Below are 25,982 nucleotides of genomic sequence, written 5' to 3' on the forward strand. Positions count from 1 at the left end.
GAGGAGAGTGAAAAAGTTGGCTTAAAGCTCAACATTCAGAAAATTAAGATCATGGCATCTGGTCCCATCACTTCATGGCAAGTAGGTGGGGAAACAATGGAAACAGTGTCAGACTTTATTTTTTGGGGCTCCACAATCACTGCAGATGGTGATTGCAGCCATGAAATTAAAAGACGCTTACTCCTTGGAAGGAAAGTTATGACCAACCTAGATAGCATATTTAAAAGCAGAGACATTACTTTGCCAACAAAGGTCTGTCTAGTCAAGGCTATGGTTTTTCCAGTAGTCATGTATGGATGTGAGAGTTGGGCTATAAAGAAAGCTGAGTGCCAAAGAATTGATGCTTTTGAACTGTGGTGTTGGAGAAGACTCTTGAGAGTCCCTTGGACTGCAAGAAGATCCAACCAGTCCATCCTAAAGGAGATCAGTCCTGGGTGTTCATTGGAAAGACTGATGTTGAAGCTGAAACTCCAATACTTAGGTTACCTCATGCGAAGTAATGACTCATCAGAAAAGACCCTAATGCTGGGAAGGATTGGGGGCAGAAAAGGAGAAGGGGACGACAGAGGATGAGATGGCTGGATGGCATCACTGACTCGATGGACGTGGGTTTGGGTAGACTCTGGGAGTTGGTGATGGACAGGGAGGCCTGTCTGCTGCGATTCATGGGGTCTGCTGCGATTCATGGGGTCACAAAGAGTCGGACACGACTGAGCAACTGAACTGAACTGAACTGACTGATACAGCTTATAAAAAATTTCACTATAGAGTAATTTGGCCTCAATAAGAACACAGTGAAAATGGTTTCATTTTTATTAATATCTAGAGGACTGAACTCAACTTTTTATTTATTTTAAAACTAAAAACAGTGTTGATAAACCCTACGAAGTCTTACCTGCAAACTATGTAACATCTTAAGTATTCTTGAATTCCATCTTTCTGCTTCAATGCTTTGTTCATTCCCCCATGATTCCTGTTTGAATAATTGATAAAATATTTACCTTAATCAAAAGTTACTGAATGTTTACTATCTGCCAACCATAGTGTAGAAATACAAGACACACAACCGTTAACATGGGGTCCTGCCAAATAAGGAGGTTATCATCTGCAGTTGAGAGAATAAGACTAACAAACAGATACAGCTCAGTTTTTATAGCCTGATATCTATGCTCCCAGGCTATCTTCTGACAAGGGGCTCCAGAGTAGGAGATTCTGCATCTGTATTGGTGATGCATCCCAGGCATTGTGCCCTTACTTTTAAAAGTAAAGATGACCACTTTTGGCTAGGACTGTCTCAGCTCTGGTCAATCTGAACTCAGATGACAGGAGTAAACATAAAGCTAGAGAAGAACTGCACTGTAAAGATGTTTATTTGAATTTATCTGGTGATATAAAGGTTCTAACAATAACTGATGTTTAGTGAGTTGTGTCCAATTGGGTTAGGAACCTTTCAAATTTCAAGGGTGCCTTGTCCAAAAAAGATCAACACACTGCCTTTCATGTTATGTGAATAGATCCAACTTTTCAATCTTATTTTCAGTTTTTAGTCACTTGCAGAAAGACTGTAATATTTAAAAACTGTAGACTTGAAATCCCTTCACAGGAACTCACTCTAAGTTTCCTTACCAACTAACAACTTATAAACTGAGAACAGAACTGAGCATAGGACAGGTGCTGATAAGTCTGATAAAAAAGCATGCCTACAAAGGGTCTGGGGCGGGGGGTGGGCATGGGCAAGTGGCACAGATTTGACCTATTAATACTTTATAATTTTTCCTATGTTATCTCTGTTATCATGCAACCTAACAGCTTCTGTGTTACCCTTATCACAGCTCCACTGTTTGTCAAGCTTTCATGTATACCTCTGGAGCCCAGACACTTCCTAACAGTGCTTTCAATTTCATCAACTCCAAGATGACTTCAGAAAGCTTCAGAATATCCTATATGATATTTTAAATCATCTAAGGCTAAAGGGACTGCCAAGTCCCCAGTCCTGCCAGCTGCACTGGCTTTCTGGTTCTGCCTATACAGCATCCTTTATTACATTTCAAAGAGACTGATCTGAAAATATGGTCAATATTATTCTGAAGAGTTTTCTAAATTCTTCTAGGTAAAATTTAAGTTTATTCCTTACTGGTTGATTCTGGGATAAATTAGTTCACCCCATTACTAATGTTTTATTTTATTGTTAAATACACAAAAGCTACTTTTCAAATGTGAAAAGTAATGGCCCAACTCCTTGTTAAAGACCGATGAGACTGCAGCTTCATTTATATTGCACAACTAAACTAACCAGGAAAAGCCTCAGAAAAAGTCGTCTGTACACTTTGCTGAAGCCTGTCTACTTGATCTATCTGGATATCCTACAGCTGAGTCCATTGTGTGGAAAGCCTAGTTGATTATTAAAACAGTTGAACTTGTGCTATGTTATGGTTTTCTTGACCAAATGTGAAAATATCCTGTGTCTAGAAGCAAAGAGAAAGGTGAAAGTAACTCAGCTGTCTTCTGGTTCAGCTGTTTGGACGTTTCAGGTAAAAATTTCAGGTATTTATTCTGTCCTAGATTATCCAGAGAATTCAGTCATATAAAAAAAATCCAATTTAATAGACTTGGAACTCATTATAATTTATCTGAAAACAAACTAACATTAGGCATTAGTAGGTGCTTCAATATTATTTACCAAGAAACTTTCTGTCAAAATTTATTACAATCTTAAAAATGCCTTCAGCACTGTGGGACAGGGATTATAGAAAGGAGACAGTAATCTCTGTGGAGTCAGGTGAGTCAGATATTAGCTCAGGCTTTGCTATTGACTTGTGGTCCTCTGCGCAGACCATCCCCTTTGAACCTTTTATTCCTTTACCCGAAGTTTATGCTTTAATCTTCAATTCCATTCTTATTCTATTTCCACAAATGGAGAACAGATAAGAAATACAGTCAGGAATGGGAAATGGTCAGTAAAGACCATTCCCTTTTTCTGATCTCTAGAAGTCAGAACATTTTTTTCATTTGAAAAATGAAATTTCAAATGTCTTAAGGCATACCCCTGATACAGCTCTGTTTCTTTAGAGATGTTTTAAGAATAACTTAAAAAAATGACTCTCAATATTTTAACCAGGACTATATTTGATAAGCATAAAAATCTCTTACCTTTAAAAGCATTACTTAAAATTTTAAAATAAATCAAAGAAAGAATAAAAGATCAAAGCAACTCTACATATGCTCTGTCAAGCTAATCATACACATCTTTGTTAAGATCACAAATTTAAACTGCAATTTTAGAAAGTAACATGACAGCTAAAAATAATTTTGGGGTAAATAAGGTGTTAACTATTTAGGAACAAAGTTTTAAAGAACATTCTCAAGACTATACATCTATTTACCAATTCCATTGGACAATTTTCAATTTCCTGTGCCAAGATGGCATTTGTTGAAGATGATTCCTCAGCAGCTGAAGACACCATTTCAACAATATCCTGCTAAAGCAAATTCGGGAAATATAGGTAAGTCATCACAGTAGTAGTAGTCATCACAGGAACAATCTCATTTTGTTAAATGATTTAATCACATGGATGCTCATTTCTAAAACTAATTTAAAATACTATCTGCATTCTCAAAATATCATTTCTGAAATATCCCAGACTTAAATATTCCTGTTTTCTTTATGCCTCCCACACATGAAGAACTTGCATGTTCTGCCCTCCTTGCTTTTTTCCTCCTATATCCTATTCCTATATCCTATATTATATCTTATATTCTTGTTCTTCCAATATCTTTTTTCTTCTATTTCTGTCACTACCACAAACCTCATATCAAAAGTCTCTGCTGCTGTGCATCTGAGACCATGTCTTTTGAAGGAGTCTGTCCTTGCCCTCGTCCCCTACCTTTATTTTCATGCCAGAACCAGGTGGCAGAGGAAGAACTGTAAGCAGAGGGAACGAGAATGGGAGAAGCACTATTAATATCCCTTCCTAGGGCTATGACAGGATTCCTGTCACTGCTGCTGGAGCTGCCAATGGCAAGAGGGAAGAAAAACTGTGTCCGCTGGAAGGGAAGTGGAAGAAGAAGAGAAATTCTCCATTCCCCACTGCTCCTTCCTCATTGCTGTAGAAGCTGTTGGCCCCCTTTTCATCTTCAACCTGTCTCCAAGCTTCATTCCCCAGCTGTCATCTATGATTGTGATTAAGTTAGAAGCTTCCTACAATATAGCTTACTTGACTTTTCACTTTAGCTTTAAAAATTTTGCATGAGTATCAGTCCAGTTCAGTTCAGTAGCATGAGTATAACAGGGTGCATTTGATTCTTTAATATACATGTTTGCGGAGCCCTATCATGTTTTCCCTTTTAATTTCTGTGAATATTCCACATTTTAGATAGTTTCTATTATGCAGTTAATTTACATAAAAATTGTTTGAATTTTTGAAAGATTTGAAAATGATTAATCAGAATCAACATTTTTCTGTGTATTCAAATTAACTGTGATTCCATTCCTGACTATATTTCTTATCTGTTCACCATTTCTGAAAGTAGAATAAGAAAGGAATTGAAGGCTAAAGCATAAATTCAGGTAAAGAAAGAAAGAATGTTCAAACTACTGCACAACTGCACTCATCTCACACTCTAGCAAAGTAGTGCTCAAAATTCTCCAAGCCAGGCTTCAACAGTATGTGAACCGTGAACTTCCAGATGTTCAAACTGGATTTAGAAAAGGCAGAGCAACCAGAGATCAAATTGCCAACATCTGTTGGATCATAGAAAAAGCCAGAAGATATCAGAAAAAATCTGCTTTATTGATTACGCCAAAGCCTTTGTGTAGATCACAACAAACTGTGGAAAATTCTTCAAGAGATGGGAATACCAGACCATCTCACCTGCCTCCTGAAAAATCTGTATGCAGGTCAAGAAGCAACAGTTAGAACTGGACATGGAACAACAGACTGGTTCCAAACTAGGAAATGTGTACATCAAGGCTGTATATTGTCACCCTGCTTATTTAACTTCTATGCATCATGCGAAATGCTCGGCTGGATGAAGCACAAACAGGAATCAAGATTGCTGGGAGAAATATCAATAAGCTCACATACGCAGGTGACGCCACTCTTATGGCAGAAAGCAAAGATAAACTAAAGAGCTTCTTGATGAAAGTGAAAGAGGAGAGTGAAAAAGCTTGCTTAAAACTCAACATTCAAAAAACGAAGATCATGACATCCGGTCCTATCACTTCATGGCAAATAGATGGGGAAACAATGGAAACAGTGAGAGACTTTATTTTCTTGGGTTCCAAAATCACTGCAGATGGTGACTTCAGCCATGAAATTAAAAGATGCTTGCTCCTTGGAAGAAAAGCTATGACCAACCTAGACAGCATATTAACAAGCCGAGACATTACTTTGCCAACAAATGTCTGTTTAGTTAATGCTATGGTTTTTCCAGTATTCATGTATAGATGTGAGAGTTGGACTATAAAGAAAGCTGAGCACTGAAGAACTGATGCTTTTGAGCTGTGGTGTTGGAGAAGACTCTTGAGAGTCCCTTGGACTGCAAGGAGATTCAACAGTCAATCCTAAAGGAAATCAATCCTGAATATTCATTGGAAGGACTGATGCTGAAGCTGAAACTCCAATACTTTGGCCACCTCATGTGAAGAGATGACTCATTGGAAAAGACCCTGGTGCTGGGAAAGATTGAGGGCAGGAGCAGAAGCGGACGACGGAGGAGGAGATGGTTGGACGGCATCACCGACTCAATGGACATGAGTCTGAGCAAACTCTGGGAGTGGGTGATGGACAGGGAAACCTGGCGTGCTGCAGTCCGTGGGGTCAGAAAGAGTTGGACATGACTGAGTGACGGAACTGAACTGAAAGTAACATTGGGAAAATATTGGAAAGCACATCATTTCCAACTATATTTTTAATAAATATGTTTTTCAAATGGAAATTAAAAATAATTTTATTGGTAATGGATCCTTAGATATTCTTTCAGATTCAAGGCTGGGCCTCCCTGGTAACTCAGCTGGTTAAGAATCCGCCTGCAATGCAAGAGACCCCAGTTCGATTCTTGGGTCAGGAAGATCCCGTGGAGAAGGGATAGACTATCCATTCCAGTCTCCTTAGGCTTCCCTGATGGCTCAGCTGGTAAAGAATCTGCCTGCAATGTGGGAGATCTGGGTTTGATCCCTGGGTTGGGAAGATCCCCTGGAGAATGGAATGGCTACCCACTTTAGTATTCTGACCTGGAGGATTCCATGGACATATAGTCCATGGGGACACAAAGAGTCGGACACGACTGAGCGACTTTCATTTTCACTTCAGATTCAAGACTGAGGTAATTGGTGGCTCTAACACATATTATTCATAGAGGTAGGAAGGGTGAATTTATGAATAGAAGGAAAACATGGGCATATTTCTTTTTAATAGGTGTATTGTCTAGAGTTTTTAAGGATTCCTTGATATATTGAATGTGAAGCCTCAGCATATGACCAGGTTCAGGTATAATAATTTATTCAGTGTACCATGCAAAATACTATTTCAGCATGAAACTACTTATCTTGTGATTTACTATAATATCTTAAACTTCTAGAAAAACTGTTTTGGATGGAAATTATGTATTACCCTGCAGTACTGCTGCATACTAAAGAAGATATAGAGTAACATAAGATGAAATATAAACTATAAATGTAAGAAGATAAACCAGAGTCTCAATTTTCTTTCACTATAAATGTCAGGAAGATAATATTTTTATGATTCTCTTTGATTAACTTACATCAGAGTTAATGTTTTTATTGGTATCCTCATGAGAACTACATTTTGATCCATCAGTCACTTCCTTCCAAGTTTTAGGTTGACTTAACTCTTGCAGGAAACTTGGCTCTTCCATCATGGAGGTCTCTGAATTGTTAAGGAAGTAAAAAAGGTTGCACCAAAGTATCTTTCAAACTTAAAACTGGAATATGGTTTTTACAAAAGAAAAGTTTTGACAGACAACTTAGAATCCACGAATTTAAGGATGCACAAGCTTTCTTATAGCACCCCAAGTCTCACATATTTATTTTACCTTTCCCCTCATTTGCCTCTTTATCACCTCTACTGAATGTTCCACCAACTGTCTCCTCCACACTCGCTCCCACACATTCAACTCTCAAGACAACATGGATAGCTCAAGCCTATCTTGGTATATTGTTCAGCAGATTTTAATGCCTTCAGGAAGCAGGAGTTCACTCACCACAATAATAAGTTGGTTTTATTATTCCTTTATAGTAGTCACAATAATAATTATTAATATCTCATGTCTTTTCTGGGGGATAGAAATATCTATGTCTCAGGTTAACAGTAGTGTTTAAATGCTATTCTTATCAAGTGATTTCTCAGGTTAGTTGTCTTAAAGTGATATATTATCCTTCTAGATATAAAGTATTTCTTTATCAAAGGCTTGCGAGTACTAGCTCTGAGGGTAGGAGAGGTGGGAAAGAGTGAGATTAAGAATAGCCCACAAAGTATACATGCTTCATCTTTTTAAGGTGGTTTGTTGGACAAAAATTTATTTGCACATAGAAAAATGCAATGTTGATTTAACAATTTCTTTTAAGTATTCTTCTAAGAGCATTTACATTTGGGAATATGGAATTAGATCCCATCTTTATTTTGAAATGTAAAATCAAATTTTTGTTTCTACAACATTCCCTCAACACCAACAGAATTAGTATGTCTCACCTACTATATTTTCGCTTCTCATTTCTTCCCTTACTGACTCCTTCTGTATCAATTTTCTTCCAAGTTTAAAGCCAGAGGACACAAAGCATTTTGTAAACAACTGTAAAAATATACACTTTTTCTCATTTTTTGTACAAGTAAAGCAATTCAACAAAATACAAGCACATATGCTAAAAAGTAAAAACTATAATTCATGTACATACATCGAGCAAATTAATTCAAAAGTAAGGGGGTACTTTTTCACGGGTTTAAATTCTGTTGCATATATGAATATAAATATGTATTTATTTATCACCAAACATTTCACCCATGTCAAAGTATGGAAACTGTTACCATTTTCAGTTTAGCATGAGTCAAATCCTGGGCAGCAGTTGACAGAAGAGTATCTGCTCCTCCCTTTTGCTTCCACATCATCAGTCTTTGGGTAGGAGGTGCAAGTTCCAAAACCATGAGTGTGTCCGTAAAGGAAGTAAGCTGTCTATGCATAATTTTGCTACTGATCTCCTTGACTGGATCTATGAGCAATTTCCTGTTTTTACCTTTTCTTTTTTCAGCAATATCTAAATATAAGAAATATGTACAAATGTGATAGGTTGAACAGCTCTGTAAAATGATATTCTAGGGACTGCAGATCTAAGAAATGTCTAACACAATACACCCTACAGAGTTGCCTTAAGAAAAATCCCCTTCTTTCTACTGAAAATTATCCTTTTAAGGTTTTTGCACAGCTACTGTGTCTCAGCAACCAAGGGTTAACACATTTTGTAAACTGCTTGGGAGACAGTTGACCTACTAAGTGGAGAACTGAAAACTGTGGAGCAGGGAGTACATTGAGAGGGAAGTCACTCAGTTTTGAAGTTCCTTAAAATAACTAACAGGATAACAAAAAAAAAATTACTGATAGATTAAATATTGATTTCTTTATTTTTCAGGATAAATTTTTGAAACATTAATTTGTATCTGTCCAGTGCATTTTCCCCTTTCCCACTGAAATTCATATGTAAATTCCAAGTAGATAGCTAGAGTCATGGGATTTGCTCCTTTAACTAATTTTGCCAGGTAAAAAGTCAAGCTTTTCCTTAGTAAAGATGCAACAGTTGGGGGATGGTTAGATTTCTTGGACAGGGTGGAATTCTGAGATCAGATGGAGCCAGAAGGAACCTGCTTGCTGATGTGTCTCAGTAAAATCCTAGGAATATGACAAGATTCCAAAGAGGCTGGCTGTGTGATGACCACAGAGACTATGCAGGCTGGGACACTGGGTATCACCAGGTGGTATGGCTGATGACCAGAGGTTCCCTTCCACCTACTGTATCCCTCCTTCAAACTTGATACTACATGGTTCAGGGCAGATAGGGGAGCTATGCAGATTGAATTTCTTGCCAACCAAGTGGAATAGGGGCTCAGAATTGAATTCTGTAAAGAAAAAGTTAAATGTTTTATTCTTTGCATGCCTGAATTTATAAACTGAAATTCATATCAAAGATAATACTTAAAACTAGGATATGCTTAAAAGATCTAGGGATATGTTCGATTCATATCCAGTGCCTCTATTTGGATCCTTTCACTCTGTCTTATTTTAAATATGCAAACATTCATTTGCATGTTTATCTTCCCAATCAAATTTTAAGCTTCTTAAAAGCAGGAACTATGTCGTCTTCATTTCTGTGCTCAGAATAAACGGCTTGATAACTACTAGAACTGAACTCAGGTTTAAATTTTCCAGTTTCCCAAACTGGATAGATGGTTTAATCAGGACTGGGTATAATAAAATTATCATCTCAAACTTTCTTCACATTCTTCCCTTATTGTATTATAAATGTTATTACTAGATTGACTACCTCCTACAACATTTTAAGAATTATCAAAATATCTCAGGGTAAATAACATAGTAGTGCCTCAAAGCTAAAAATAAAAACATGAATGATTCTGACCTGAAGTATCAATTGGGTCAAGGGTAAATTCTTCCTCTTCTTTTGATACTGTAGTTTCATCCATTTTTTCATTTTCAGGTGAACACACACACTCTGGATTATCTGGTTCTACTCAACAACATTGCCATAAAAGGATTTATTAAAAAAAATAATGATTATGTTGCAAACTAGAAGACTATATGAGAATTAAAGTGAAAGATTAACTATAGATTTATATTGCTAACTGGAGCCACAAATGAATTTTTAGAATCATGTGTTTAATAGAGTTGAAGAGGTTCAGAGATTATATAGTCTGGGACCCACAGTGTCCAGGTGGGTCAAATATTAATCACCCACTTTTGCGCCTGTGACATCTAAGGCTAGGCTACAGTCATGGCAGAAGTAAAAACAGTGGTAGGAACCACAATAAATGACTGACATAAATTTGACAATATGTCTGCTAAAAACTGTATTCTGTTAATGATTATTTGACCCATAAAGAATCATACATAACTAAATTTTTATTGCCCATCTCTTTTTATTTTAAATTTATACTACTGTGTTAGAAAGCAAATGCAACACACAAAAGTGAAAAATCAAAATGGGGCTAATCATTTTTTTATTTCTCAAGAAAAATAAGACTACAAAGACTTCAAATCATCTGAAGTACTTTCACAATCAATTTCAAGTAGAAAATATCCCCATATTTGTGATTTCTATAAAACTGTATGTAGATCATCAAGCCATGTTAATATTAATGTGGTATTAATGTTAATAATAACAATGTTAATGTCAAACATTAATGATGCTTTTCACTATGTAACATATTATTTTAGTGATTCAAAAGCAGGATATTTTGCCAGAGTATTTAAATATGCTCTCATAACAAATAAACCCAATCCTGATTAAACACCCATCATTGTACTTTTCTCAAAACTTAATTTTCTATGTTCTATTGTCGAAATCATGCTAAGAGTTTGAGGGACAACTCTCTTTAATATCTTTCACTATACTATACTGCTACTTAAACCTAGAAGTTTTGAGGCTTAATTTGAATATTAATATCTATTCACTTTCTACACAAAAGAAAATTCCTACATACCCACTACAGTATTAGGAGGCTCAGGAAGCAGGGAAATTTCTGTATTTAAATGCATTTCTTCTGACAGGATATTCTGATCATCTTGCAGTAGATTGTCTTGAAAACAAAATAAGCACTTTTCTTATACAGAGCTGAATCTGTCATTTGTTCACTAAACACTTGATCGCTTAGTATGCAACGAGTTGTCAAGGGATATAAAAAAGAGTGAACTCTAATTAGATTTGATTGGTTACATGGACTACCATAGGGCTTCCCTGGTGGCTCAAATGGTAAAGAACCCACCTGCCAATACAGGAGATGTGGGTTTGATCCCTGGGTTGGGAAGCTCCCTTAGAGAGGGAAATGTTAACCAACTCCAGTATTCTTGCCCGGAAATCCCATGGACAGAGGAGCCTGGTGGGCTATAGTCCATGGGGTCACAAAAGAGTCAGCCATGACTGAGCGATTAAACAACCACCTAGACTAGCATATTTCATGCAGTAGGATATAAAATTTTATATATTTAATTTCCTTTCCTTTATTAAACATGTATTTTTAAGAGTTTAATGTCAGAAAATATTTACCAAACTACCAAGATAGTAGCCTTGTTACAAAGCCATGTTTAGACTTCAAATCAAGAAATAAAAGTTCTCAAACCCCTTTAGTAGAGATCTAAGGTAGAGCCACTATTTTTCATAGTTTTCAAATTTCATTGTTTGCCATAACCAGCCTTTTATTGTAAATTAGATAATTAAAAAAAGATTTGATATATAAAGGTTAGTATCATTATAATTAGGTACATTTAGACTTTCCAGTTTTGTCTATCCTATTTCTATGATTACTTTACTGTAAGATCATAATAAAATAATAATATAAAATGCTAGACAGATCCTTTAGACTAGCCATCCCACAATTTTTGCTAAAGAAAACAATGTTTCTAGTATACGATCTAGTATATTTTGTGAGGAGTACACTAACCTCACTTCTTCCTCTCTAGAAACTAGAAATTTGTAGAAAGAAAAACAAGAACCTATATGATAAATGTATTTCACCACCTATATAATAAATGTGTCAAAGATGGCTATTTACTTAGATCTAGCCTAAATGTTTAAATATACTATAGACTTTGAAAACTTATGTAAAAAATATTTTAATCTATATGACACAGAAGCATATCCGAAATTTCTGTTTGTTGGAATAAATCTTGCAGTTTGTTATAGTAATTTGACTGAAACAAATATCCAGTTTCTATATGACCAGAGAGCATACCAATCATTTCTCCTGCAGCTCCTTCATCTCCAAATCCATCTCCACTGCCACAGAACAGAGATTTTTCTCCAATGGGGCTTTCAGAACTATGTTCAAGTAAAAGACCACTGGAACTCAGCAATATGTTGTCATCAAATAAGCTATGTCTTCTGAGAATTTCAGGTTCCTCCCCTAAATAAATACATATCATTAATACTGAGTTGGTCATAGCAACACAAAATTTTAAGGTTAGAAGCTAGAATTTAGATATCATCTTGTATAGCTCATCTCATTTTATAGATGAGAAAATTGAGATCTAAAAATTTACTTGAATTATTCAAAGAAGACAAACAGATGGCCAGTAGGCACACAAAAAGATTCTCAACATCAATAATTATTAGAGAAATGAAAATCAAAACTACAATGAGGTACCACCTCACACTGTCAGAATGGCTGTCATTAAAAAGTCTACAAATACTATCATATGTAAAATGGATAGCTAGTGAGAAGGTGTTGTACAACACAGGGAGTCCAGCCTGGCACTCTGTGATGACCTATAGGAGTGGGATGGGTGGGGGAGAGGGAGGCTCAAGATGGAGGGGATATATGTCTATTTTGCCTGATTTGTGTTGTTGTACGGGGACTTCCCTGGTGGCTCAGATGGTAAAGACTCTGCCTGCAGTGCATGAGACCGGGGTTTGATCCCTGAGTCGGAAAGATCCCCTGGAGAAGGGAACAGCTACCCACTCCAGTATTCTGGCCTGGAGAATTCCATGGACTGTATAGTCCATGGGGTCGCAAAGAGTCGGACATGATTGAGTGACTTTCACTTCACTTCACATCACCATCAACCCTTGCAGCCCTGGTGCCCTCATCTGTAACCAGGTGTTTAGTGGCCTGAGACTCTGGGCTCAGATAATCAGACTTTCATTTCCAGGAGCCCTACCTTGGACAAGTGCTTCAACAACCATATCAAATTCCTAGAGGTGCTGTGGGGATGAAAGCAGACAGTTATTGTGGAAGTTCAAGCCAGTGCCCACACACTGTCAGCACCATTCCAAAAGGCTCCCTGGGACTTCCCTGGTGCTCCAGTGGCCAGGACTCCATGGGCATAATGCTAAGGGCCTGGTTGGGCCATCCCTGATTGAGGAACTAAATTCTGCATGCTGCAAATAAGACCCAGAGCAGCCAAATGAATAAATATTTACAAAATGCTCCTTGGAATCCAGGTTCAGCCACTTACTAGCACCATGACCTTGGAGAAAATCACTTAAACCTCATTGTGCATAAAAATCTGTGCTTTGAGATTTGACAAACTCTTGGAAAGCAGTTTCTTCCTCCTGCTGGTTGTGGATGCATTTTCCCTGCAAAAAGTTGTTAAGATGCTTGAAGAAGTGGTGGTCGGTTGAATATGCTGGATGAATATCCAGGATGAATATGCTGGATGAATATTCAGGTGAATATGCTGGATGAGGCAAAACTTAATAAAGTTTTTGTTCAATTTTTGAAGTGTTGGTTGTGAGATACGTGGTCGGGCATTGTTGTGAGAATAACTGAGCCCTTTCTGTTGACCAGTGCCGGCTGTATGTGTTGAAGTTTTCGGTGCATCTCGTTTTTTTTTTTTTTTCATGGAAAAGGTCTTAGTTTATTCTTTCATGAAAAATCTGCACAAGCACCACAGATACAGTCACTGCAGAATCTTTACTCCTTCTTTTTGCCAGCACCAACATTGGCCTTTGCAGTCCCCCTGACTTTCTTCATTCTGTTCTTGCGTTCTTTTCGCTGTTTTCTTGAGGTCTTTTTCTTCTCATACAGGCCATGTCTTGCAAGCCTATGTTTGGGCTCATTCTTCTTCGCGTAATCCAAGGAGTCATAAATCATGCCGAAGCCAGTTGTCTTGCCACCACCAAAATGGGTTCTAAATCCAAATACAAAGATGACATCTGGTGTGGTCTTGTACATTTTGGCCAGTTTTTCCCGAATTTCTGTTTTAGGTACTGTTGCCTTTCCAGGGTGAAGAACATCAATGACCATTTGTTTCCGCTGAAGCAGTCGGTTGGTCATGAACTTCCTAGTCCGGATAGTTACTGTGTCGTTCATGATGGCGGCTGATCTTCAAGTAGCCAGGGAGGAAAAGGGCATCTCGTTTTTTTACTGAGCATACTTCTCAGATGTAATGATTTCACCAGGATACAGAAAGCTGTGGCAGCAGGCCACCAAACAGTGACCATGACCTTTTTATGGTGCAAGTTTGACTTTGGGAAGTGCTTTGGAGCTTCTTCTTGGTCCAACCACTGAGCTAGTCATTGCCGGTTGTCGTATAAAATCCACTTTTCATCACATGTTACAATCTGATCGAGAAATGGTTCCTTGTTGCACAGACTAAGAGAAGATGACACTTCAAAATGACGATTTTTTTGATTTTCAGTCAGCTCATGAGGTAACAAGTTCATGAGGTACCCACTTACTGAGGTTTTTACCTTTCCAATTTGCTCCAAATGCCGAATGACCATAGAACGGTCAACACTGAGTTCTTTGGCAACTTTTCACGTAGTTGTATGAGGATCAGCTTCAATGATTCTCTCAATTGTTGTTGTTCAATTGCTTAGCTGTGTCCAACCCTTTGTGACCCCATGGACTGCAGCATGGCCAGGCTTCCCTGTCCTTCACTATGTCCCAGAGTTTGCTCAAACTCATGTCCATTGATTTGATGAAGCCATCTGACCATCTCATCCTCTGTTGCCCCCTTCTCCTTCCCTCAATCTTTCCCAGCATCAGGGTCTTTTCCAATGAGTCAGCTCTTTGCATCAAGTGGCCAAAGTATTGGAGCTTCAGCTTCGGCATCCTCTCAATTGGTCTCTGTCAACTTCCAACGGCCAGCTTCTACACTTCCCATCTTCACCTCATCTCGTCTCCTCTGCAAAATTTCTTGAACCATCATTGCCCTGTATATTCATTAGCAGTTCCTAGGCCAAGCATGTTGTTGATGTTGTGAGCTGTCTCTATCGATTTACAACCCATTTTGAACTCAAATAAGAAAATTGCTCTAATCTGCTTTTTCTGTCTAACATCATTTCCCTAGTCTAAAATAAATATAAAATAAACAGCAAGTAATAAGTCATTAGCAAGAAAAAAACACAAAGTAAGAAATGAGCATTAAAATGATGTATAACATAACCACATTTATTTAAGAATGTATTCCAATGTCAAACAGCAAAGTTCAACAACACACAACTGCAATTACTTTCACACCAACCTAATATTCAGCCATTTGAAAAAAGAACAAAATAATGCCATTTGTGGCCACATGAGTGCAACTAGAGACTATCATACTAAGTGAAGTAAGTCAGAAAAAGAAAGACATATGCCATATGATGTCACTAGTATGTGGAATCTAAGATATGGCTCAAATGAACATACCTACAACACAAAAATAGACTCACAAACATAGAGATCAGACTTGTGGTTGCCAAGGGAAGAGAGAAGGAGAGGGATAGACTGGGAATTTGGGGTTGGTAGACGCAAACTATTACATTTAGAATGGATAAACGACAAAGTCCTACTGTATAGCACAGGGAACTACATCCAATCTCCTGGGGTTAAACCATAATGGAAAAGAATATTAAAAAAAAAAAGAGGTATATATGCATAAGGGCTTCCCAGGTGGCTCAGTGGTAAAGAATCCACCTGTAATGCAGGAGATGTAGATTTGATCCCTGGGTCAGGAAGATCCCCTGGAGAAGGAAATGGCAACCCACTCCAGAATTCTTGCCTGAGAAATCCCATGGACAGAGGAGCCTGGCAGGCTACAGTCCATGTGGGGTGCAAAAGAGTCAGACATGACTTAGCGACTGAACAACAAAAGTTTATATTTGTAAAACTGAGTCACTTTGCTATACAGCAGAGATTGGCACAACACTATAAATCAACTATACTTCAATAAAAAAGAAAAAGAGAAAAACTTATTTGAATTATTCAAGTAAATTCATCCTGCTAATCAGTAAAGACCAGATTTCTAGTCGAATGCTTTTCCTAATACAATGAAGAAAAACTGCCAAAATACTAGGATTGAGTTTTTAGTGGTGATACAATTTAATAACTTCCCAGAAAATTATTATTGGCAGTAGAATTATTTATCCTACCTTAGGTGGGTCATATCCTGCTTGATCGGAGAAGGCAATGGCAACCCACTCCAGCACTCTTGCCTGGAAAATCCCATGGACGGAGAAGCCTGGTGGGCTGCCGTCCATGGGGTTGCTAAGAGTCAGACACGACTGAAGCGACTTAGCAGCAGCAGCAGCAGCATCCTGCTTGATCAAGTATTATTTCATATTATTTCAAGGACATTAGAGCTTCAGTTGTTTGAGTTGTTAGTCCAAAATGAGGGTTTGGAATATAAGGAGTATGTTTGCCTTCTATATAATGGAAAAGTAGGTAGAATATTAAAGAATGGGTTTACAACATTGTTTAGTATTTATTGAACGACTAAGTAAGTAAGTGGTAGTCACTCAGTTGTGCCCGACTCTTTGCGACCCCATGGACTGCAGCCCACCAGGTTCCTCTGTCCTTGAGATTTTCCAGGCAAGGATACTGAAGTGGGTTGCCATTTCCTTCTCCAGGGGATCTTCCCAACCCAGGGATTGAACGCAGGTCTCCTGCACTGCAGGCAGATTCTTTACCAACTGAGCTACAAGGGAAGCCCATTGAATGACTAGGTATTAGGCAATATGCTAGGGGTTGGAGACACAGCAGTAAGAAAGACAAAATCTGGTCAGCTGAGACTTCCCTGGTGGTCCAGTGGTTAAGAATTTTCCTGCCAGTGCTGGGGACATGGGTGCAATCCCTGGTACAGGAAGATCCCACATGCTGCGGAGCAACTAAGCCAAGCACCACAACTACTGAAGCCTGCGCTTCCTAGAGCCTGTGCTCCACAAGAGAAGCCATCACAGTAAGAAGGTTGTTCACCTCAATGAAGAGTAGCCCCCGCTTGCTGTAACTAGAGAAAGCCTACACGGCAATGAAGACCCAGTGCAGCCAAAAAGAAATAAATGAGTAAACGTGTGTATGTGTCCAACTCTTTGCTACCCCGTGAACCCACAGCCCTCCAGGTTCCTTTGTCCATGGGATTTTCGTGACAAGAATACTGGAGTGAGGTTGGATGCATGAGACAAGTGCTCGGGCCTGGTGCACTGGGAAGACCCAGAGGGATCAGGTAGAGAGGGAGGTGTGAGGGGGGATCGGGATGGGGAATACATGTAAATCCATGGCTGATTCATGTCAACGTATGACAAAACCCACTACAATATTGTAATGTAATTAACCTCCAACTAATAAAAATAAATGGAAAAAAAAAAAAGAATACTGGAGTGGGTTGCCATGCCCTCCTCCTGGGGATCTTCCCAACCCAGGGAACAAATTCTCCGATTCTCCTGCGTCTCTTGCATTGCAGCTGAATTCTTTACCACTGAGCCACTGGGGAAGCCCAAATAAGTAAATAAATCTTAAAAAAGAACACCTGGTAAGCTAAGATAAACTGAGTGCTTATTATGTGCATGCATTATATTATGTAGTAGAGAATACTATTACAGTCCTCAGTACAGACAAGGAAACATCCACAGAAAGGTTTTATAACTTGCCTACAGTCATATCCTAAGAAGTGATAGAGCCAGGATCTTAACCCAGCAAAGACAGTCTTCATATCAGTGTTAGAATTCTGCCAAAATGGAGACTTATGACAGAAAACTCCTAAGACACTGACAGCAGCAGATAAAATGAACTCCCTGCTTCAAACAGACCTGCTTCCAGATTGGCTGTCAGTACATGCATATCCCTTTCTTGGATTTGAGTCTCTTGGTCCAAAAGTCTAAACCTCAGAGATGAGAGTCTAGCAGTCTGAAAATCCTAGAGGTTAGAGGTTGGTCCTCTCTTCCCTTCATCTAACAACCCATGTTAATGCTAATCGATAAAGAAAATCATGAAGTATCAGTGCAAGACCCACATTTCTTCTAGAAAAAAAAGAGCTAAAAAAGGCAACTTTGACTGCACTGAACTAAAGATCTGCTCAATAGAAGAGATTAATTTTTCCAAAGAACTAAAAATATTGTTCTCAACTTCCAGGTACACCTTGATAGCCTCCAAAAGAAAAACTGGTCTTGGTCAATACAACAATAACATTTATGAATAGTACCATATTCTGAGCACTGAGCATCATGAGAACCTGAGATTAAACCAAAAAATTAAGGAAACAGTCTTGGTTTCACTTTTATTTTATAATCCAGAATAGGATGAAATAATATTAAACATCTCTTAGAGGACATTAGGTTTGAGCTAGTGTTTGAAGGAGAGAAAAGTTTCTTATTGGTAGAAAGTACTGAAGGAGAGAGTATGGGAAATAACTCTGTGATGTTGCTAGCAATATCCCAATTTTACGAATAGGGCAGTAAGGCTCAGATGAGCTAGGTGATCTGCCCAATATCACACAGCAAATCAACAGAGGAAGCTCAGGCTCAAACCCAGGTCTGTCAGTCTACTATGAACATATTCTTCCCACCTTCTTGAACTGTAGAGGAAGACAGAACTGAGAACAATTAAACTGTATCGGGTGACTGGTACGACATTTGCTTGACTGGAGCAAAAAGTCTGTATTAAGGTAAAACAAAGTTAATAGAATAAAGATGATGATAAACCGGTAGAGTGCCCTGAGGATAGGCAGAAGTGTCTATCAGTTAGTTATAAGGACCCAAGGCACTTAAGAGGAATGTGACATGGAAAAAAAAAAGGAATTTAAGGACAATTGCTCTTGCACAGATGTATAAAATGTGGGAAGAGACTGAGAGACATGTCCAACTTTAAAAAAAAAAACAACAACAACGGACACTGGGATGAAGCTTAGAGAAAACATAATTAAAAGTGATCCTAAAGCATCAGGGCTGAAGAGTATTTACAGGAAAATGTACATAGAGTGCCTTGGGCAGTAAGAACTACGATTAACTCTACCAATGTGTTAGATTTCAAGGTTTGGTGTAACAGCCAGTAAGAGATGTGTGCTACTCGAAGTAGGGTCTGTGGACAGTGATGATCCACAACAGAGTAAATACACAAATTAGAGGTAAATGTTTACAAAGTTTTAAGATAATGTCATAGAGTAATTTTATACATGTTGGATTTAATAACAAAAACGTAAGGCTTATATGTTGATTTAAAAATTTTTAATTTTTCTAGTAATTCATTTTTATTATATTTTACAAAAGTATCACTCCATGACAGATCGGAAATTGACAAAGTATAAAGTTGGTCCTTCACCATAGCTCATTTGAGAAACACTGCTATAGATCATAAGAGTTACGGAAGAAGAGTTAGGATGAAAAGCGGAGGTTACGATGTAGCTCAAACATTACTATCCTGACCACCCTCCTCCATCTAAGACAGGTTTAGGCCATCCTTCTCCTATGCTCACGCATTGCGCATTAAGAAAATCGAAGATGAATATGACACAGATCTTCCCCTCATGGAGTTTTCAGAATAATACAGACCAATACAATAAATGTCATGATACAAGTCAGAGAGTGGTAAGTGTTACAAAAAAGAACAAATACTATAAAGTTAAATTACACCATACAACTTCAATTTGAAAATACATTAAATAGTTTCTACTTCCCAATCAATGTATATTTAGTGTGTATTTCTTCCTCATTTCCAAGCTATTTTAAAATCTTGTTATTGATATCATATTTAAAAGAAATATATTTTAAAGACTCTGTATGCAGCACACATGCAAAGCCTTGTGTACATGTTAACTATAACAACTGTTATAGTTGTTCTCTCCCAGCCTGAAGTTCCTTGAAGGCAAGAAATGCTTCTTTAAACTCTGCATTGCCCATCCTGTGACAGTATCTGACATATAGTAGATATTCAATAAATGGTTGTACACTGAGAAGGGAAATATAGGCTAAGACTGAGTCTTAGCATTTGACACCTATATCAGAAAAAGGCAAAGATAAACTCACTGCAGGGGTTAAATTCATATATCAAAAATTCATTCTACAGATATTTCTGCTGGCATAGAAATAGCTTTGGTGTTGTTTTATTTATACAACAAAAATGAAAATATAACTGATTATGACTTGTAGCTTTAATTTCTCAAATGTTCTCACCAAAGCTTCCAGCGTGGAAAAGTAGATCATTGCCATAATCTTCTCTAAGTGTGATTTCTTCTGGTTTGCTTTGGTTCTGAATAGAGCATTCTGAAACATCAATAGCACTATGGAGAAATACAAGATTGAGGGAAACATGTGAACAGAACACAGTGACTTTGCAGTATACTAAGAAACAAACAAAATCCTTTAAAAAACAGGTTTTATTACAAAAATAAAGGAGAATTTGCTCAATAGTATTACTTATAAACATTAGTTTATTATACATGCATATCATCTTCAGGTTGTCAAATCCAACCAGTAATTCTCAATCCTTATTTTACTCACCATAATCAACAGTATTTGAAATAGATGTTCACTCCCTTCCTCATGGAACACTTTCTCCTCTTAACCCCTGCAATAACTACTGACCTCTACCACACTACTGTATCTTGATTTTCTTTCTGCCTCATTGGTTGCTCCTTTTCCATCTCCTTTATTAGTTCTTCCTCATCTCCCAGACTATTAACTAATAGGAATGAATCAATATTCAGTCTTCAGATCGCTCTCATCCCCCCACTTTCTCTCCTTCCTTCCCCTCTCTTTAAAATCTACACTTATTCCTTTAGGGATCTCTTATGACTTATGGTTAAAGTTCCATCTACATATTGAGAGAGTCAATTCCTAGGCAGGTTGATAAGAAGTCTAGGTTCCCAGAAGAGGAGAAAGGGGTCTGAAGCTCTCAAGGAGGAGATAGGGGTTTGGATCTCTCAAAGAGGAGGAAAGGACAAACTTTTTTCCTCTACATTCTTTAGTCTTAGTCACATAAAATGTTTTTTTTCTTTAAGCCGGGAACTGATGATTACAAAACAAACAACTCAGTTTAAACTCTGTACTAGCGGATAATTGAAAAAGCAAGAGAGTTCCAGAAAAACATCTATTTCTGCTTTATCGACTACGCCAAAGCCTTCGACTGTGTGGATCACAGTAAACTGTGAAAATTCTGAAGGAGATGGGAATACCAGACCATCTGACCTGCCTCTTGAGAAACCTGTATGCAGGTCAGGAAGCAACAGTTAGAACTGGACATGGAACAACAGACTGGTTCCAAATAGGAAAAGGAGTACGTCAAGGCTGTATATTGTCACCCCGCTTATTTGACTTATATGCAGAGTACATCATGAGAAACACTGGGCTGGAGAAAGCACAAGCTGGAATCAAGATTGCCAGGAGAAATATCAATAACCTCAGATATGCAGATGACACCGCCCTTATGGCACAAAGTGAAGATGAACTAAAAGCCTCTTGAGGAAAGTGAAAGAGGAGAGTGAAAAAGTTGGCTTAAAGCTCAACATTCAGAAAACTAAGATCATGGCATCTGGTCCCATCACCTCATGGGAAATAGATGGGGAAACAGTGGAAACAGTGTCAGACTTTATTTTTTTGGGCTCCAAAATCACTGCAGATGGTGATTGCAGCCATGAAATTAAAAGACGCTTACTCCTTGGAAGGAAAGTTATGACCAACCTAGACAGCATGTTAAAAAGCAGAGACATTACTTTGCCAACAAAGGTCCGTCTGGTCAAGGCTATGGTTTTTCCAGTAGTCATGTATGGATGTGAGAGTTGGACTATGAAGAAAGCTGAGCACTGAAAAATTGAACTTTTGAACTGTGGTGTTGGAGAAGACTCCTGAGAGTCCCTTGGACTGCAAGGAGATCCATCCAGTCCATCCTAAAGGAGATCAGTCCTGGGTGTTCATTGGAAGGACTGATGCTGAAGCTGAAACTCCAATACTTTGGCCACCTCATGCGAAGAGTTGACTCATTGGAAAAGACCCTGATGCTTGGAGGGATTGGGGGCAGGAGGAGGAGGGGATGACAGAGGATGAGATGGCTGGATGGCATCATCGACTCAATGGGCATGAGTTTGAGTAAACTCCGGGAGTTTGTGATGGACAGGGAGGCCTGGCGTGCTGCGATTCATGGGGTCACAAAGAGTCGGACACGACTGAGTGACTGAACTGAACTGAACTGAACTGAACTAGGGCTTATATAACAACAACGTATCCTGCTTGAGGACAGTTTCTCCTTCCTGAAAACCTTCTGACTAATCCTGATGTCTTAAAATGTAAATTATGGAAGTGGATCTAGTAGGATTCTTCTATTGTTAAATTCTGATCCTGTTATCCTAAAGTGCAAATTGTAGGAGTGGGTCTGGTAAAATTTTCACAAACTTGACACATTCTTTTGATTTATTGTAATAACTAATTAAAAAGTATATAATTCCCTTGCTGAAGACTAGTGAGTGGGGCATTCTCAGCCCCCTTCTGATGTCTATGTCAGAAGGTTTCTCTGTCCCTTTTCACTTTAATAAAACTCTGCTATACAAAAGCTCTTGAATGATCAAGCCTGGTCCCTGGTCCCAGAAGCTAAATAATCTTCTTTGGAGATCACAAATCTGATACTGTTCACCGTAAGTTATCAATACTCACAACTCTCAAATTTATGTATCCTATCAAATTTATATATCCCATCAAACAACTTTCCTGAATTTCAGACCCACATATTCAACTACCTACCTGCTCCCTTGGATGTGTAACAGCCATCTCAAAACTTATGTCCCAAACCTAATTTACTTTCCTTTACCTTGCCCCTTTAAGCTTACCATTCTCTAGTTATCCTAATTTTATTAAACTGGTAACTCCATTCTCACACCAGAAATCATACAGTCAACCTCACCTCTTTCTTTTTCTTAAAGCCATATCCAATCCTTAGCAAACACCATCTAGATAAAATGAAGACTAAAAACTGATCACAGAGACTGCCATTTCTCATCTGATTTCTTACAGCAATAATTTTTTCACAGGCTCTCTGCTTCCTCCCTTTCCCCCTTTTAGTAAGTAGCCAGAGGGAAGCATGTTGAAATCAAGATCCAGTCACTTAACCTGTTCAAAACCCTCCTGTGCACCCCATCTGAGTAAAAGAAAAGTCCTTATTATAGCCTACAACACCCTCTGACATCTGCACCCCAGCTACTTCTCTGACCTCATATCCTACCACTTGGGCCTTTCATTTACTCCACTCCAGGCTCACTTGCCTCTTTGCTGTTCTTTGAACAGATCCAACACGCTCTGCCTTAGAGTTTTTTCATTTGATTTACATGGAACTTTCTTCCCCACATTACTGAATAATTTATTCCTTCATTTCTTTCAGGTTTCTGTTCAGAGCTTATCAGTAAAGCCTTTCTTGACCTTTCTGACACTTTATTTTCTATTTCTCTCCATAATGTTGATCATCTCCTAGTATATTGTGTATTTACTTGTTTGTCTTATTATCCGTCTCTCTGCAACTAAAACATAAGATTCATGTAACCAGGAACAGTGTTTTATTCATTGTTACCTCCTCAGCGCCTATAACAGTGCCTGGCATATGGAAGGCACTCAACAAATATTGAATGAATGACTGTACTGTCAATATTGCAAACTATATTCAGCAAACATAATGATACATTTTTGGTGTTCTTCTTTGAAATTTTGCACTAAATTTAAGTCTTTGTCAACTACATGAGTAATTCAGCTATTAACTATGTTCTATTTGTGTTCGTGAAATCTGAAAATGTAAGCAATAAATTACCAGGAAAATCAAATTGAAGGAAAAGAAATAAAATAATTTACTTCATAGTCTGGGTGTCAAAATCATGAAATTCTTCAGGCAATGTGATAGCACTGTATGCCGCTTCAAAACTCTCCTTTGGAAGGTCAACCAATCCTGAAAACGATAAAAAAAAAAAAAAATGAAACAAAACTCCCCCCACATTCAATAAACTAAATCTCTACTTCCTCTCACTGGACTGTTTAGTCTCCTAACTCGTTTCCCTGTAATCTGCTCCTACCTCTCTTCAGTCTATTCTCTACAAAACAGCCGGAGTGATATATTAAATACGCAATTAGGTCAGATCACCCTCAAACTTAAAATGACTCAGTGACTTCCCTAGTACACTTAAATAAAATTTAAATTTCTAATCAGGGCCCTGCACCCCTACAAAACCTGTAGGCATCATCTAACAACATTTTGCCTTACTCACTCTACTCGAAACGTACTGGTCTTTTTGCTCTCTGAATGAGTCAAGCACCTTACTACCTCAAGACCTTGGCTCTTGCAGTTCCCTCTGTCCAGAATGCTATTCCTTTAGGGATGTCTTACATGGCTGGTTACTTCTCTTTCTTCAAGTCTAAGCTTAAATTCTATCCACTCAGAAAAGCTTTTCCCAACTTGCTTAACTAAAATACATGTCTGTTATTTTCTGTGGTAGTACTCTTTTCATATTTCTTCATAGCACAATCTATAATTATTATAATAATTTTAAAAATATCTTTTTCATTATCTGATTTCCTCACTAGGCCAAAAGGGACTTTGTCTTGCTTGTCTTTGTAACCAGAGCCTAACATAGTGTTTCACACAAAGTATGAGCTCAATAAATATTTATGGAATATATAAGTGAACCACAACTATCTAGAAATCTTACAAATATTTTAAATAAAGAAAAAAAAAACCTTGTCAATATTGATTCACCAGTACTAACTGAGGGAACACTATTTACATGGGACTGAGACAAGTACTGTAAGTGATTCAGAAAATAAATATCACAAAGATATTGCCTTAAAGGAGCTTGCAGACTGGTGTGAGAGGAAAGGTTTGTACCTAAATAAACATAATACAAGGTGGAAAATGATGAAAGTCATAAAATTAAAATTAAATTAAAAATTGAAGACATTCTTTTTATGACACATGTAAATCTCTAGCACTTTGGAATGCCTAGAGATTTTCTATAATATTTCATAAATAGTGTGCTACTTAAGAGTCTTCAGAATTCTGAAAACAATGACAATTATTGATATCTAGGTTCTGTCAATACCTTATTTCTAATTTACCTCATAAAGGCAAAAGCAGATATGGCAAACAAAGAAACTCATTAAAACTGAATGTCAGAGTATCTTATACAACTGTGGTAGCTTTAAATACATTTCTTATGTAAATATGCAAGAACATTTCAAGTTTTTGAAAGTATAACCTCTTGCCCCAAACACAGTAAAAGAGCAAGGAAAATAATATCATTTGTTCTTAACCGTGGAAACTAAGTTCCACTCAAAAGGAAGTTTTCCATTCATTATACCCACCCTGGAATTATGAAGTATCAACAATTAAAAGAGCCCACCCAAACTAAAAATGCAAAAGGGAAAAAAAACAAGTGAGACAAATCAATATCGCACTTATACCTGGGCGAAATGTCATCTTCATTTTAAGCAAGGCTTCACTGCAATCTGCCAAAAGATATTTTGCCTTTCTATTATAGATTCGAACAACTCCCAAAAGAAGGTGTCCTGAAGTTCGCAGTGCAATTTTCACCTTTCAATAATTTTTAAAGTATTAGAATATTAAAAATTAGATTTATAAACTCTGTTCTTTGAAAATTATAAAATCATAAGAATTTCTTCTCTTTAAAAAGCAGATGTTTTTGTATTCTTATTTAAGGTAAATCACCTTGTAAAATGATTAACTTTTTAATTTAGTGAAGATAATCTAATGTGGCATTTAAATGAAATATGCTATTGTTGATTTTATGAAAACAACATAAACTTTGCAGTCAGGCAGACTTGCGTTCAAGCCTTGGTTCAGTTGCTGAGGCTAAGTCATTTAACCTTCCTGAACTTCAATTTATTAATAATGACTATAATTTATTATACACTTGTTTTGTGTCCTAAGAGCTTTTCATACATTAATTTATTTAATTTTGACAAAACCTCTATTTACAGAAGAAAACACTGAAACTCAGACGTGATAAACAGCATACCTAAGTAACAAAACTATAAAGCGATGAAGCAGAAATTAAATTTGACC

The 25,982-nt window shown here is 37.6% G+C and overlaps 2 protein-coding genes across 4 annotated transcripts in view; both read right to left on the reverse strand.

The window, feature by feature from the left end:
* RAD21L1 (RAD21 cohesin complex component like 1) overlaps positions 1-25,982 on the reverse strand; it is a 34,346-nt gene that overhangs the window by 4,976 nt on the left and 3,388 nt on the right. The window contains exons 2-12 of one of the 3 annotated variants that reach the window (XM_061125814.1): positions 25,361-25,490; positions 23,759-23,852; positions 20,105-20,211; positions 11,973-12,143; positions 10,725-10,820; positions 9,644-9,754; positions 8,043-8,269; positions 7,710-7,809; positions 6,763-6,887; positions 3,384-3,476; positions 896-973 (exon numbers count right to left, since the gene is read on the reverse strand). In XM_061125814.1, the coding sequence (XP_060981797.1) occupies positions 896-973; positions 3,384-3,476; positions 6,763-6,887; positions 7,710-7,809; positions 8,043-8,269; positions 9,644-9,754; positions 10,725-10,820; positions 11,973-12,143; positions 20,105-20,211; positions 23,759-23,852; positions 25,361-25,490 (1,332 nt within the window). Of the gene's footprint in view, positions 1-895; positions 974-3,383; positions 3,480-6,762; positions 6,888-7,709; positions 7,810-8,042; positions 8,270-9,643; positions 9,755-10,724; positions 10,821-11,972; positions 12,144-20,104; positions 20,212-23,758; positions 23,853-25,360; positions 25,491-25,982 lie in introns of all 3 variants that reach the window. The other 2 variants (XM_061125813.1, XM_061125815.1) reach the window with 2 other exon arrangements.
* Positions 13,574-14,091, reverse strand: LOC133044426 (small ribosomal subunit protein eS24). Its single transcript, XM_061125812.1, has one exon. The coding sequence runs from the start codon at positions 14,049-14,051 to the stop codon at positions 13,653-13,655; it is 399 nt and encodes a 132-aa protein (XP_060981795.1). The 5' UTR covers positions 14,052-14,091; the 3' UTR covers positions 13,574-13,652.

The sequence above is a fragment of the Dama dama genome, chromosome 23 (genome assembly GCF_033118175.1).
Source record: "Dama dama isolate Ldn47 chromosome 23, ASM3311817v1, whole genome shotgun sequence".
In the NCBI taxonomy this organism is placed as follows: Eukaryota; Metazoa; Chordata; class Mammalia; order Artiodactyla; family Cervidae; genus Dama; species Dama dama.